The following is a 15143-nucleotide window of genomic DNA, read 5'->3' as shown; positions in this document are numbered from 1 at the left end:
GCTCGTTTCTGTTGTATAGTTATCTCACCAGGTAAGTCCACTGATGAACAAAGACTTATTTTAACCATCCTGAGAGGAAGTGTACCTTTTAACTCCATTATTTCTATAAATAGCGAGAAAAGGTTATATCGATATCAATCTATGTTATATTATGTTATATGACAGACAACAGACTTATTTTCAATAAATGCAATGAACAAAAACATAAATATGGTTGGCCTACAAGGCTGGATATAAAATGGCAGCCATTTATTTGACAACCCTCAACTTTCTATTGAACTCTTCCACACATGCATATGTCTATCAACATAATACTTAAGTGTGTGATTGGACAAGCTCATTTCTAAAATTAAAGGGATTGTAAAGATGTTTACTAAATTGTTTATGTGTATTGGGGGCACTGATATCATCAATTTACACCATTTCTATTTCCAATCATACGTCTTTGGTTCCTGTGTTTGATGACATCATTAATCATGAAGGGCCTTGTGTAACATAGCATATTTTGCAATTAGTGTTAGTGGAATTGTAGGAGTCACAGAAATTGAAAATTGGAATGGTGCAAATTGTTGCTATCAGTGTCCGCGATACACATAAAAAATTTAGAAAAACTTCCTTACAATACCTTTAACGAAACAACAAAACTGATTATGGTACAACTACAAGGCTGGATATTAAATGATTTCAATCATCTATTTGACACCCCTCAACTTTCTATTGAACTCTTCCACATGTGCATACTATCTATCAATATGAAACTGTATATCTACGATTGGATTAGTTCATTTCCAAATTTAAGGGGGGGTAGATGTCAAATTTAATCAAGTCTTGTTGGCAGTCAAACAAACACTATATCAACAAAGCTCAACACTGGATCTATTCTTCAAAGCTTTCATGGGTGTTCGTTTTCCGAGATTAGCATGAATCTGAGCTTGTAAAACTTTCTTATCAAATGTATCAGTGTCATATTTTTTACGTATTGAATCACGCAGTTCTTGTGTGACTTTTGCTGTTGCCCGCATCTGAAATGAAAAACACTGGCTAAGGACAAGGCATATCTTCAGTCCAACAACTGGGTGGTGCTTGATTGAAGAGATCTGAACAGGTTCTGTTTCTTCAAATTCTGTCCTCAATCTCAACGTTATGGAAGCAGACATGACATTCCAAATTTTCCCATTTGTTTCTTTATCCGTCATTTTGAAATCTGTCTGCACCTACTATTTATCCGGCACACGTTGAACACGTTTTGAACACTTATCCAACTTATTTTACTGAACGTCCGGTTGATTCCATGAATCCACCAATCGTGCTGCCCCCTACAACCCAGGCATCTGTTTTTGTCTTATTCTAAAATAAGGGGACTTAACTAAGAATATAGCATAATGCTTAGTGACAACGGATGCTTCTCTTCTAAAAAGGGGGGAGGGGTAACTAACCTGTTGTACAGCAAAGTCTTTTTCTCTCTGAATCAAATCACTCTTTCTATTTTTGTATTGTACATCTATTTTTGTACCGTGTCTCCACGCTTCTTCTTCTGCTTCAACTCTGAGATAAAAATAGTCACATAACTTAGATAGATTTCTTTAAGAGAGACACCACAAGGTTTCGTACCTCTTTATAGCAAGCAGATAAGTCTTGAGCACAACTAAAATAGATTTGTAACTAACACTTGCAACCTACGTTAAGCACTTGTTGAATAGGATACACTAAAATTAAGCCAATTAAGGTGCACAGATCTGATTGGATTAAACAACTAAATTTAAAATCGATTTTAGTGATTGACCAATCTGATTGGATTAAACAACTAAATTTAAAATCAGTTTAAGTGATTGACCAATCAGATTACTGACACACTATAATTATAAATTAAGTTTTCCAGAATAAGGCCCCTGATATTCAGATGGGGTATTAGAATTAGATTTAGGACCAGGCTGTCTATATTTTGGTACAGTGTGGTGCAGGGGCAGGGACATCGCAGAATTTTTGGCTATGTCCTGATCGACTCATTGAATAGATTTGGGTTTTTGTCTTGGTCAAAAACCAGCAACCCAAAAATTAGTTGGAGCAACTTCTATGAAAATCGACATTATGCGTCTGGTCCTAAACTTAGTTCCGATATCCCATCAGAATATTACTTTCCAGAGGTAACGAATACAGCATTATTCTATACCTTTGTCTATTCTGTTGATGTTCAAGTTCTTTACTTAATCTATTATTATGAGCTTTCAATGATTTTAACTGGTTGACTCTATTAACTACATTGTCAGCATATTTATCAGCCTGTAAATAAAAAATACATTATCAAGCTTATTTATCAGCCTGTAAATACAAAATACATTATCAGCTTATAAATAAAAAATACATTATCAGCTTATAAATAAAAAATACATTATCAGCTTATTTATCAGCCTGTAAATACAAAATACATTATCAAGCTTATTTATCAGCCTGTAAATACAAAATACATTATCAAGCTTATTTATCAGCCTGTAAATACAAAATACATTATCAAGCTTATTTATCAGCCTGTAAATACAAAATACATTATCAGCCTGTAAATAAAAAATACATTATCAGTGTATTTATCAGCCTGTAAATACAAAATGCATTATCAGCTTATTTATCAGCCTGTAAATAAAAAATACATTATCAGCTTATTTATCAGCCTGTAAATACAAAATACATTATCAGTGTATTTATCAGCCTGTAAATACAAAATACATTATCAGCCTGTAAATAAAAAATACATTATCAGTGTATTTATCAGCCTGTAAATACAAAATGCATTATCAGCGTAATATCAGCCTGTAAATACAAACTACATTATCAGCAAGTAAATACAAAATACATTATCAGCGTATCTATGTAACTACAAAATACATTATCAGCATATTTATCTAAATACAAAATACATTATCAGCGTATTTATGTAAATACAAAATACATTATCAGCGTATTTATGTCAATACAAAATACATTATCAGAATATTTATCAGCCTGTAAATACAAAATACATCATAACTTCCTACCTCTTTCCTTTCTTTAAGAGTTTGTTTTCTCCAGGATTCCAGTTCTTCTTCCATCTTCTGTATGGATTCTTGTGCTTTAGCATGTCGATTTTCTCTGGCCTCTCTGTAATTCATTAATAATAATTTTCATCTAAATTTCTTTCAAAAGATTTACAAAACAAAATTTAAAAAAAGTTGTATTTCAGATTATAATGATTCATGTTTAAAACCTAACACCCTTTTTTCGTCCAATCAGCTTTAGCTAAAATGGCTCATTGCATGGTTAAGAATTTCACATTTCAGCGAATGTTAGCTTCTTTTAATTAATCTAAGTGAAATTTCAGTGGTTATAGCTCATGGAGTAAAGTCTAAAGTTATGTTTCAAATTATGTTAACTTATGTAACATAGATACTGTGAGAGACTGATGATATATATCCGATTATGTTAATTTATTTCAATACATACAATAGATAATATTTATCAGATTATGTTAATTTATGGTAAATAAATACTGTAAGAGACTGATAATATATATCTGATTACGTTAATTTATGGTAAATAAATACTGTAAGAGACTGATAATATATATCAGATTATGTTAATTTATGGTAAATACATACTGTAAGAGACTGATAATATATATCAGATTGTGTTAATTTATGGTGAATACATACTGTAAGAGACTGATAATATATATCTGATTATGTTAATTTATGGTAAATACATACTGTAAGAGACTGATAATATGTATCAGATTGTGTTAATTTATGGTGAATACATACTGTAAGAGACTGATAATATATATCTGATTATGTTAATTTATGGTGAATAAATACTGTAAGAGACTGATAATATATATCAGATTGTGTTAATTTATGGTAAATACATACTGTAAGAGACTGATAATATATATCAGATTGTGTTAATTTATGGTGAATACATACTGTAAGAGACTGATAATATGTATCACATATGTTAATTTATTTTAAATACATACTGTAAGAGACTGATAGCTCGATATTGACTGTCTAGATATTTACTATAATTAGATTTAGCTCTGGAATGTCGTAAGTCATCCATCATCCTGGATTTATCGAGATCATCGCTGTAAATAAACAATCAACAACTAACAATAAACAACTGTAAATAAATAAACAATCAACAATGAACAGTAAACGTATTAAAGGAGAGTGTGTGCCAATTTCCGAATTACCAAAATCATGTCACGTGTTCCATTAAAACTAAGTGTTTGATGACGTAACTAATCACAAAGGGCCTTAGGTGATAAAGCATATTTTGCAATAAGTGACATCGTCATACTGCAGACATCTGATTGAAAATTGGAATGGTGCAAATCAATGCTATCAGTGTCACCTGTCCACCAGTACATGACTGTGGTATAAATCTCGATAGATTACAATGGAGATCATCAAAAAAGCTAATAAGCACATACTCCAACCCAATAGTCAACAATAAAAAATTGTATTAACTTCAATACAATGAACATTGAAATAACCCATTGATCACTGAGTGTTGTATAAAATACAATACAGAAATAAAAAGTAAACAAAAGATCAAAATGTTTCAGAATTAAAAATCTCAATGGGTAGAGGAAAATAAACAGAGAAATAATAACTTACACTAATTCATGTTCTAGAAGATTTTTCCTCGTTTTGTGAAATTTTCTTTCATTTCGGTTGTTCATCATTAAATTCTACAAAAAAAATTGAAATTGCTGAAATAACCCAATATAATTACACAGTATCAAGCAATTTGATTGGATAACTGCGGTCACGTGTATTCAGTTATATCTGTGTAAACAGAATGTAAAATAAAGCTCTGCCCCTTAACAGACTACTTTTATCATTGAGTTTGATTGACGTGGCCATTAAGCAGCGTCAATGTCGTTCCTTTGAACGTCACCAGAGCCGAAATCGACACCTCACTGAATAATAATGTTCAATAAAACAATTTATAACAGAATTCAGACCACGTTCCATGTATTTTGAAAAAATAGTAGGTGTTCACAGAATTCAAAATGGCGGAGAAGGAAAAGATGGTAATAGGTGATGACACCAGGGCAAATGTTTTCTAGACCTGCCCCTTCCATTATAAACGATACACTCACCTTGTTTCTATGTTCTAAACTATTATCTCTATAATTCTGTGATTTATTTAGGTGATGATTCTGTTTTCGTGTCAGTCTGTCAATATAGGCATCTGTTTCCATTTCTTTTAATTCTAGATTCTTTCTCTGTAACAGAAGAAATCAAATTTTACATCCATTTTTTTCACTTATCCGTTAATAAAAACTTGGCATTGGGATTTTTTGTCACGTGCAAACATCTATAATGCATTTTAATGTCATCACAGACAATGGGAAACCCAGAATTATGCTGCATTCAATACCTGCTTTGAAAATAGTGTTTACAACTTTACAATTCTCTACCTGTGTACGTCTTTTTAACTGGTTAAATACTTTTCTATCTGCTGCTTTCTGTTCCTGAAATAAATTGAAAATTAATGCATACCACCTTACGCTAACTTAACATTCCTTAGCAAGACCACAAGGCATAGTAATAGCTTTGTCAAATCCTAATAAGAGCACTTGGGAATCGCTCGATCAGAGAGTTCTGCAAGTTTGTAATTCATGGAATCAATCAATAAAACAAGTTGGAACAAAGTTCAGAACGCTTTCCACGCGTGCCAAAAAATAGAAGGTGCAGACAGAATTCAAAATGGCGGAGATGGGTTGATTTTGAATGTGACATATTCCATACCTTAAAATTCAGGGCAAAATTGGAACAGACAGAACCTGTTTAGAACTCTCCAATCGAGCTTTTTGTAATCAAAAAGAGTTACATACCTTTGTTAAATGTTGACGTAAAAAGGAAGATTTCCATTTAAGGTTTTTCTGTTTTAATCTTTCTTTTCTTAATTCTTCCTCTTCATTGTTTAAACTCTTCTTCATTTCCTGTTTAGATTTCTTAAAACAAACAAAATTCAAATTTAAGAAAGGAATCCTACAGTCAGAAGTCTTTGTTTCCTGCAATTCTACTAGAAATAAGTGTTTGATGACTAATCACTAATTTGCTTTCACATAAGGTACTTCGCGATTTATGATCGCATCAACCATTTAAGTTTTAGAGGAATTGCAGAAACCAGAGACGTCTGATTGAAAATTGGAATGATGCAAAAATTGCAAAAGTAAATATGATGGACAACAAATTCAGACTAAAAAAGGTACAAAGTTTACCAGTTTATTTTGATGTATTCTGCTTTCTTCAGCTAATAATTTTCTACGTCTGTTTTCAGCATCATTTCGCGATTTTTTCTCCAGTAGTCTTTCTTTATCCCAACCCAATATTGCCCTGTGTTGTAATCTTTTCAAAGCTTTATCTTCTTGGCGTTTTGCTTCCATAATATCTAATATCTTTTGATCCTGCAAGATGAGTCTTATTTTAGATGTTTTATTCAATAGCTTTTATATTTAATATAGCCACTTCAGTTAGGTTCTAATGAATCCTTCAGACTCCTTCTTAAAGGGATTGTAAAGAGGTTTCTAAATTTTTTATGCATATCTGGGACACTGAAAGCATCAATATACACCATTCTAATTTTCAATTAGATGTCTGTGATTCCTGCAATATCACATATATAGCCTTGTTCAGTTAGGGTCTAAATCTTGAACATTCGTCTTTTTGATGACACTGCCAACACTGAAATTTGGTGATGCCAACAAAAGGTGTATTCTGAGAAGCATTAGACACTGAATGCACCTTTTGTTCCTGTCACAAAATCTCAGCATTGGAGGTGAAAGTTTGGTCTAATTTTCACCTAACTGTGTCCAACTGCTCTCAGTATCATTATTTCAAATTCTGTTTTTTTTAAAAAAGAAAATGGTTACATACCCTTCGTGGAATACCAATCTCTGTGGAATAGTTTAGTCTAGAAGTCGAAACTGAGCGTTGGGGTCTATTTGTAGATAGTGAACGCTGAGCTCTTGTGGCTGAAAGTGAACGCTGAGCTCTTGTGGCTGAAAGTGAACGCTCTGGTCTTGTGGCTGAAAGTGAACGCTGTAATCTAGAAGCTGAATGTGAACGCCTATGTGTTGGATCCACTGAAGAGCATGATAGACTTCTGTTAACACTTGAACTTCGTTGTCTAGGGGAGGTAATTCCTACTCTATTTCTACTTCTGCTCTCCCTAAAAAAAAATAACAAATAAATTCTAAATATAAACTTTATGTACTGGTAATTCAAAATTGACAGTGAAATAATTTTGGATACTTTTTATAACCAACTGAAGTTTATAAAACCAAGATGACTCCCTCCATTGATATTAAAGGGATTGTAAAGAGGTTTCTAAAAATTCTATATGTATCAGAGACACTGACAACATCAATTTGCACTATTCAAATTTTCAATAACACTTCTGTGGTTCTTGCAATTCCACTTAAACTAAGTGTTCGATGACATCACTGATCGCAAAATATGCTACGTCAAATTAGACCCTTTGTGATAAGTGACATCATCAAACACTTCTTATTTGTGGAATTGCAGGAAAATTGGAATGGTGCAAATTGATGCTATCAGTGTCCCAATACACATAAAAAATTTAGAAAAGAACTCTTTATAATCCCTTTAATAAAATATTGGCCAAGTGACAGAACTTAGTCAGAATTCTTGTTCCATGAAGCTCTTGAACCACCAATAGGCTGATGAATCAACAAGTGGACAAGACTGATCTATTAAAAAAGGTGTTATATACCTGGTAGGTGATTTGCCTGTTTTTCTGGCCAATAAAACTTTACGTAATCTTATACTTTCTTCATGTAGTTCATTAGCTCTAGAAATATTACAAAAAGTTTTATCAGTCACATCCCTCAAAAATTACTTTCTATCTGTTTGAAATATCTGTCAGACATAGGGTTTCGATTTAGACAGAAATTTGTAGACGACATTACAAAATTTACAGAGCAGGTTTTTTCTTTTTACACCATTTGTCCAAGCAGTTCACACGAAATAAAAAACTAAAAAATGAGCACAACTAAAAAGAAAAGTTCATCCAAAACCTAAATTCTTGCTTCTTTGAAAAGTTTAATTTTCATTCTTCAAGCCCTGTTTCTACAATAAATCAGTCTAATCAAAATTAAACCAAACTTTCGCTCAATTTTTTATTAATTTAACAGGCTGCTGGGAGTTTGTGAGAGATTGGTTAAAGCAGATGTCATCACATTAGGTCAAAAGGTTATTTTGCTGTATGTTCAAGAGGCCCGTCTTTAGACCCTAACTGAAGTGGCTATATTACAAATGAGGGCTAATTAAAAAATCTAATATTAAAAACTGAACTCACCTAGCCTCTAGTTCATTATGTGTTAAACGTTTATGTCCTATACTAGTGGCCCATGCAGTTCTCTTTCTCTGTAGTTTCTCTGTACATAAATCATCATCTAAATATCAAAATAGTTCAAATTCTCTTTAACTTTAGGTGATAAGTGTTGATTAATCAAAATAATCAAAGAAGCATATAAATTATGAAATCAATAATGTGAAAGGCATAATAAACAATTTATTGATCAATAATATACGGAAGCTTCCGTAATAATGGAAGAGGCATAATATAAATAATTTAATTGATCAATAATCAGAAAGGAATAATAAATTATTAATCGATTAATAATCGGAGAGGCATAATAAATTATGTAATCAATAAATGATCGTAGAGGCAAAATAAATTATGTAGTAGATTAATGATGGGAGAGGCATAATCAATCATGTACCGGTAATCAATTAGAAATGGCATAATAAATCATTTAATTGATCAATAATGGGAAGGCATAATAAATCATGTATTAGATTAATAATCGGAGAGGCATAATAAATTATGTTATAGATTAATAATCAGAGAGGCATAATACATTATGTAATAGATTAATGATCAGAGAGGCATAATAAATTATGTAATCGATTAATAATCAGTGAGGCATAATAAATTATGTAATCAATTAATAATCAGTGAGGCATAATAAATTATGTAATCAATTAATAATCAGAGAGGCATAATAAATTATGTAATCAATTAATAATCAGTGAGGCATGATACATTATGTAATCAATTAATAATCAGTGAGGCATGATACATTATGTAATAGATTAATAAGCGAAGTGGCATAATAAATTATGTAATCAATCAATCATCAAAAACACATATCTAATGTGGCTCTTAAAAAACATACAAATGATTAAAGGATTTATAAATTAATTTCGTAGTTGTTTTGTTGATTATGATAGTTTTAATGCTGGTAATTATTTCAATTAATCGATTATCATTTTCTTCCAATTGCCCATCACTGGACTGGATCATTAAGCCTACCTGAATGAGATCTAGTAACTCTGATACATTTCTGTTTTCTACTGGATGTTCTAGCACTGGATGGTCTTTCTACAGAGTAGTTTCTACGTCTGGATGTACTCCAAACTCGAGTTGGACTTTTATTTCTATCTTCTATAATCCTACTCCTTTCTTTACGACACAATTGTAATTTTGCTATAATAAAAATATGTTCACAGTAATAAAAAAAAAAATCTTAAATCTATTTGTATATATTCTTGGGATAATAAATTCACTTTTAAAATTTACTGTTTAATTGGAAGAGGGTTAAAAGGATTGTAAATAAGATTTTTATGTGTATCTGAAAGCACTGAAAGCAAATCAGATGTCTGTGGTTTCTGCAATTCCACTAAAACTAAGTGTTTGATGATGTCTCTAATCATGTAGGCCTTATGTGATACAAACACTTATTTTTTGTGGTATTTCAGGAACCACAGACTTTTGACTGAAAATTGGAATGGTGCAAATTGATGCTATCAGTGTCTCTGACACACATAAAAAATTTAGAAAATCCCTTTACAATCCCTTTAATTTCGCTTTGCAAGCGATTATTTCAATGCACCATCCCTTTAACTAATTTTTGGTATAACCTACCCCTTCAGAGTGTCCCAATAATTAAATCATTAACATGAATCTTTCATTTATACTCACTCTGTCTGCATTGTTCCTGATCATCATAGATATTAAAAATGGTACGAAGTGGAATTTCTTCTGGCAGCAGTTCTTCCTGATACTCTGAGAGTGGTTTATACAGAAGATCTATTGGTTTAACACCAAGCTGAGAACACGCCTCTAAAGATCTGGGACTCGTTAATACATATTTACTCTCTTCATATTGATTATCTTCAAAATTATATAAATCCAACGAAGGCACTGGTCGAGACATGATACTAGCCAGTAGCTGATCTGAAAAACATTGCATTTTGATTAAGATAAAGATTACTTCAAACATCTGTTAAACAAAACTTTGATCTGAACTGGGATATCTCAACTAAAAAGTTAAAGGGAAATATTTGCCATTTTGGAGGTTTATTTGGGTCTTGAATATATACGTATGTAACCTTCTGAAGTAATGTAATTCCTTCCAAAATACCCCAAACTAGGAATTTCACTTTCTATCTCTATGTCTTTTCTATATATATGGCAGAGTCTCAAGAGAAGACGATGTCGTCTTTCTAACTTTTAACATGGAAAGTACTGGATAGCACATGCACATGGATTTGAAATCTCAAATTTGAGCTTTGAACACCATTACTGATTAGTTTGGCCAAAAATTCCTGTTTCTGAGATTATGGTATGATTATTCAAACGGATGGTGAAGGAATAAGCTTACAGTAATCTGATAAATATAACTTAGGACCCTGGTACTTAGTGCAGAACTCTCATTTTCAACCCATGTAATAGTTACAACCTTTCAAACAGCTACTTTTTCGCAAATTGAGCAACTAAAATGAATTGAATGGAGTGTTAACTCTACATCCTACTTTTCTGCACCATCAAGCAACAGAAATAAATGAGAATAATATCATTTTGGGTTTTCATCAGATTGTATAATTGGTAGCATAAATGAACATATCATTAATTAATAATTCTTTCTGTTGATGAGCATGTCTTGATTAAGGTGGCATAAAACCAAATAAGTCATAAAAATCATGGCCAAATTCATTAATATGTAGCATCCAATTGCCATTGTTCAGACCTACCTCAAGCCAAGCTGAAAAAAATTAAATGGTTAAACCCAAATCACAGATTAGCATCGCGGCTTGTTTGTGACAAGATTATACTTGTTTCGTCGGTTGCTTCTTTCATGAACTTTGTTTACACTTGCCAACCAAAGAAAAATGAAAATGTCAAGATGGCAGAGAGCAAATAGGCTTCTTTACAAGCTTGATATGGAAGATAAATCTGTTTGGGACTGAATGCAAGCAATGATTCAAATATTAAAGAAAATCTAATACCTTTACAGTCAAAAGATGTTTTAGTTTCTTTAAAATTCTAGCGTCTGTCCACCATTAATCCAACACGCCCTCTGACGGGTCCAATAAAAAGTTAGAATATAGAAAACGAAATTTTGACTTCCTTTTCTAAAATCTTTATAAAAGTGTTTCAAAATTTTTGGAGTATTTCTATGCCGGTCAAGATTTTGTTTTTTTATAAATATAAATGAATTATGAATCGAAATTTGAAATATTTTGTGTTTTTTTGTTTTTTGATCTAACTTTGTATATCTGCCATTTTATTCAACCCGACAGCCTTGACCTGTCAATGTAACATTTTTAAAACTTTGAAGTTGGCTTTTATCTAATGTTGTCATTTTCTATTCATCATGAAATACGTCAAAATTTTTAAATATTTGCAGTGTGCTTGAATATTGTAAAGAATGGCAGTCTCTGTAAATTCAAAGTTGACCTATTTTAGCTAGTGACCTTGACATCTGATGTAAACAAATGTGTCACGTGATCTGTTTGTTTTGAAGCTGTCAAAATAAAAATGGTAAGTATTGAAAACGTAGTTTTTGTTTGTTACCTCGTCTGTTTTAAGCTAAAAAAAATTCTGAGTTTATCGACATATCAACCCTTTCATTCTAGAAGACAATGCAATTGAAAATTCTATTCTGATCATTTGTGAGTGAGCTCATTGGGATAGGATAGTGGTACTATCTGCAGATTTTAAAGTTAAGGTAATGCATATTTGCTGTGTGTGTTTGTTTTTTTTTTTAATCCTTATTAAAAATTTATTTATTAGAAGCAGTGAAGTTGAGTGATGGTTTAAGACTCGCCAAAAACAGAACCAAAATGATTGATCAAGGCTTTTTGTTGGAGAAAGTCAAAATTGGTGATGTACAGCGAGTTATAAATGAATTAAACGATACTAACAATATTACAGTTGATAAGCTTCATAGTGCCTTATTCTGGGCCATCCGCTTTGGCCATTTTGAAATCGTCAAGTTGTTATTGGAACATAAGGCTGATGGAAACTACCACGATTTTAATGGATTCTCTCCCTTGATTTGGGCGGCCATTTATTCTCCAAATGTGGGCATTGTTGATCTACTGCTAGAAAATGGGGCAGACGTCAACCATGCATCAACTAAACGTAGACAGACGGCGCTTCATGCTGCAGCTATACGAGGACATCCAGAAATTTTGGAAACGTTACTGAAATATAATGCAGACGTGAATCCCTTTGATTATTTACATAAAACACCATTACTTCATGCCACAAGCAAAGGCCATGACATTTGTGTGAAAATTTTACTTCAACATAATTGTGAATTAGACATAGCTGGGGTAATACAGGGAGAAGCCATGACACCATTGCTTTGTGCTTTAAACAACAATAACCTCAAAATAGTTCGAATGTTAATCCTTGCTGGCGCCCATTTTCAAAAGTCTGCAATCTACCAGACTTTTACTATTGAGAAATTTTACGAAACTGTAGAAAAAGGGTTGAATCTGGCGGTAAGACCGATAGTTCTTCAGCAACAATGCCGGAATCGACTTCGCCAAGTCTTGAAGCCAGATTTTATCACGAAACTTCAAGAACTGTCAGGAATCATACCTCCACCAATGCAGGGCTATCTGTCACTCTCAGAATTTGACAGCTAATACTAACCAGCACTTGTAAATGAATAGTCCCATCGTATCACGATTACTGGTTTTGACAAGGTCATCAAATAACAAATACGGGTTTTGACATGGTCTAATTAACCGAGGAAGTATGGGGATGTTGTTTGGACACAATGGAACAGTCCTTGCTTCGTACCTAGGCGCATGCTTTCTATGAGTTAAATTCTCATTTCACCTTAACACCATGTCTGAGCAAAGCAAAAAGTTCTTTGAATTTTTTCTATACCTTTTTCAGCCTCAAAATAGTACTGTTAGTCTTAGAATGTCTTGGCGTTGACAAATATATCATTTTTTGTAAGTTGACATTGAAACTAAACACATTTCTCTCTTAGAAATTTCAACTCCCAAATTTTGGCTGAAAATTGTCCTTTGTAAAAACAAATTTTGATGAATTGTGTGTGCTCATGTTTATATTTTTATGAACTTAAAGACATTCTCAGACTATCAGTAGAGTTTTGAAGGTGCAATTCCAATTTCTATCAAAATGATGAAAAAAATACCCCAAAAAACCAAAATGTTTTACCACTCAGACAATAATGTCTTCAGGGATTATAATTAGTTTTTATCTTTACATTCACATCCTTCAATCCTGAATATTTCTTTTATAAAATTTTACATATTTCTCAGGGACAAACATTAAAGCTCTAGGGTTTTCCGAATTTTTTATGTGTAATTTCAATCAGTCCTCTGTGGTTCCTGCAATTCTACCATTCAATATCATTAGCAGCTTTTGTGATTAGTGACGTCATCAAATACTTAGTTTTAGTGGAATAGCAGGAACCACAGATGTCTGATTGAAAATTGGAATGGTGCAAATTGATACTATCAGTGTGCCTGAATTAAGAAAATCTCTTTACAATCCCTTTAAAAATTTTAGATGTTTAAACTAAGACAGGGATTGTTCAATCTGTTGTTGATTTTAAGTGCACTGTAAACATGTAAACAGAGGGACCGCTGTGGATCAGAAAGGTGTGTGTTATGTTATACATGTGTTATGTATAATATATTTTAAATGATCTGAGAGTGTTATGTTATATCATTGTTAGTCTTTCTATTTAGTTATATTAAAGTCTTTATAAGTTATATAACTAATGTCTAGTTCTGTTTTTATAAGTTATATAACTAATGTCTAGTTCTGTTTTTATAAGTTATATAACTAATGTCTAGTTCTGTTTTTATAAGTTATATAACTAATGTCTAGTTCTGTTTTTATAAGTTATATAACTAATGTTTTTTTTAGTCTTTCTATTTAGTTATATTAAAGTCTTTATTAGTTATATCACTAATGTTTGGCTTTGCCCGCCCTCAACCCCACTCCAATTTTCTAAATTTTGTTATCATTTTACATAGTGAGAGAATGACCTGTGAACCCCCTCCACACTCTCCCTCCCCCCTCCCCCCTCCACCCTCCGGGAAATTTTGCACGGCCCTCTCAACTAATGTTTCCTAGAACCTTTAAGTTGTGATTGACATTTACTATGCTATTTGTGAAAGAACAAACAGATAATTAATTAGTGTAAACTGACAGTATTATTATATAGTAATATCCAATCAATCATCGTCAGGTCGTCTGACATTTACTTGACTTCTTTATCTGGTTTTTAACGTTTTGTTATGTTGTCTGTTGACTTGGAATATAGCCCATGATCATTATTATAATCACAGCCCCTTATCAAAAAGGGATGGGACCATTGCACATGACGTATATAGATGTGAGGGGGATTAAACACAGTTCGGAGTACGAAAATCTTTTATTGAACAGAACATTTGATTGGTAGAACCCGAGATTCATAACAATCTCTTCAGATCGTAGATTGCAAGTGGAGTGAGATAGGATTTCCGTTTTTCAATATTTTCGGTGGTCTGTCTTCTCCAAATGTTGTTAAATTTGCCAATCAGTAGTAGTGTTCACAGTTCACCATCGAAATTTGATCCTTCAAATCCATGTGAGTCCAGAATTATCCGCGGTTGAATGTTAAAATGACGACTCGTCAATTGAAGATACTCTGTGATATAAGGAAAAGACATATTATAGAAATAGTGAGTAAAGTTCCTAGTTTGAGGTATTTTAAAAGAAACTATGGAATTATCGTACATTTCTAGTACTTCTGA

The 15143-nt window shown here is 32.3% G+C and overlaps 1 protein-coding gene across 1 annotated transcript; it reads right to left on the bottom strand.

Moving 5' to 3' along the window:
- Nucleotides 1–854: 854 nt before the first annotated feature.
- Nucleotides 855–11406, bottom strand: LOTGIDRAFT_238101 (hypothetical protein; the record flags this gene model as incomplete). The annotated part of the gene is made up of 16 exons (XM_009049169.1): nt 11361–11406; nt 10054–10308; nt 9385–9558; nt 8365–8461; nt 7780–7857; nt 6921–7215; nt 6266–6451; nt 5876–5995; nt 5459–5512; nt 5138–5263; nt 4650–4723; nt 4007–4114; nt 3030–3132; nt 2171–2280; nt 1437–1545; nt 855–1022 (listed from the first exon to the last, which is right to left on the bottom strand). Exons 2-16 carry the CDS (start codon nt 10286–10288, stop codon nt 855–857), a joined length of 2037 nt encoding a protein of 678 aa, XP_009047417.1. The 5' UTR covers nt 10289–10308; nt 11361–11406.
- Between the last annotated feature and the right edge of the window lie 3737 nt (nt 11407–15143).

Source organism: Lottia gigantea (assembly GCF_000327385.1).
Source record: "Lottia gigantea unplaced genomic scaffold LOTGIsca_130, whole genome shotgun sequence".
NCBI lineage: Eukaryota > Metazoa > Mollusca > Gastropoda > Lottiidae > Lottia > Lottia gigantea.
Note: the sequence above shows the minus strand (reverse complement) of the source record. Positions and strands in the feature narration are given on the sequence as shown.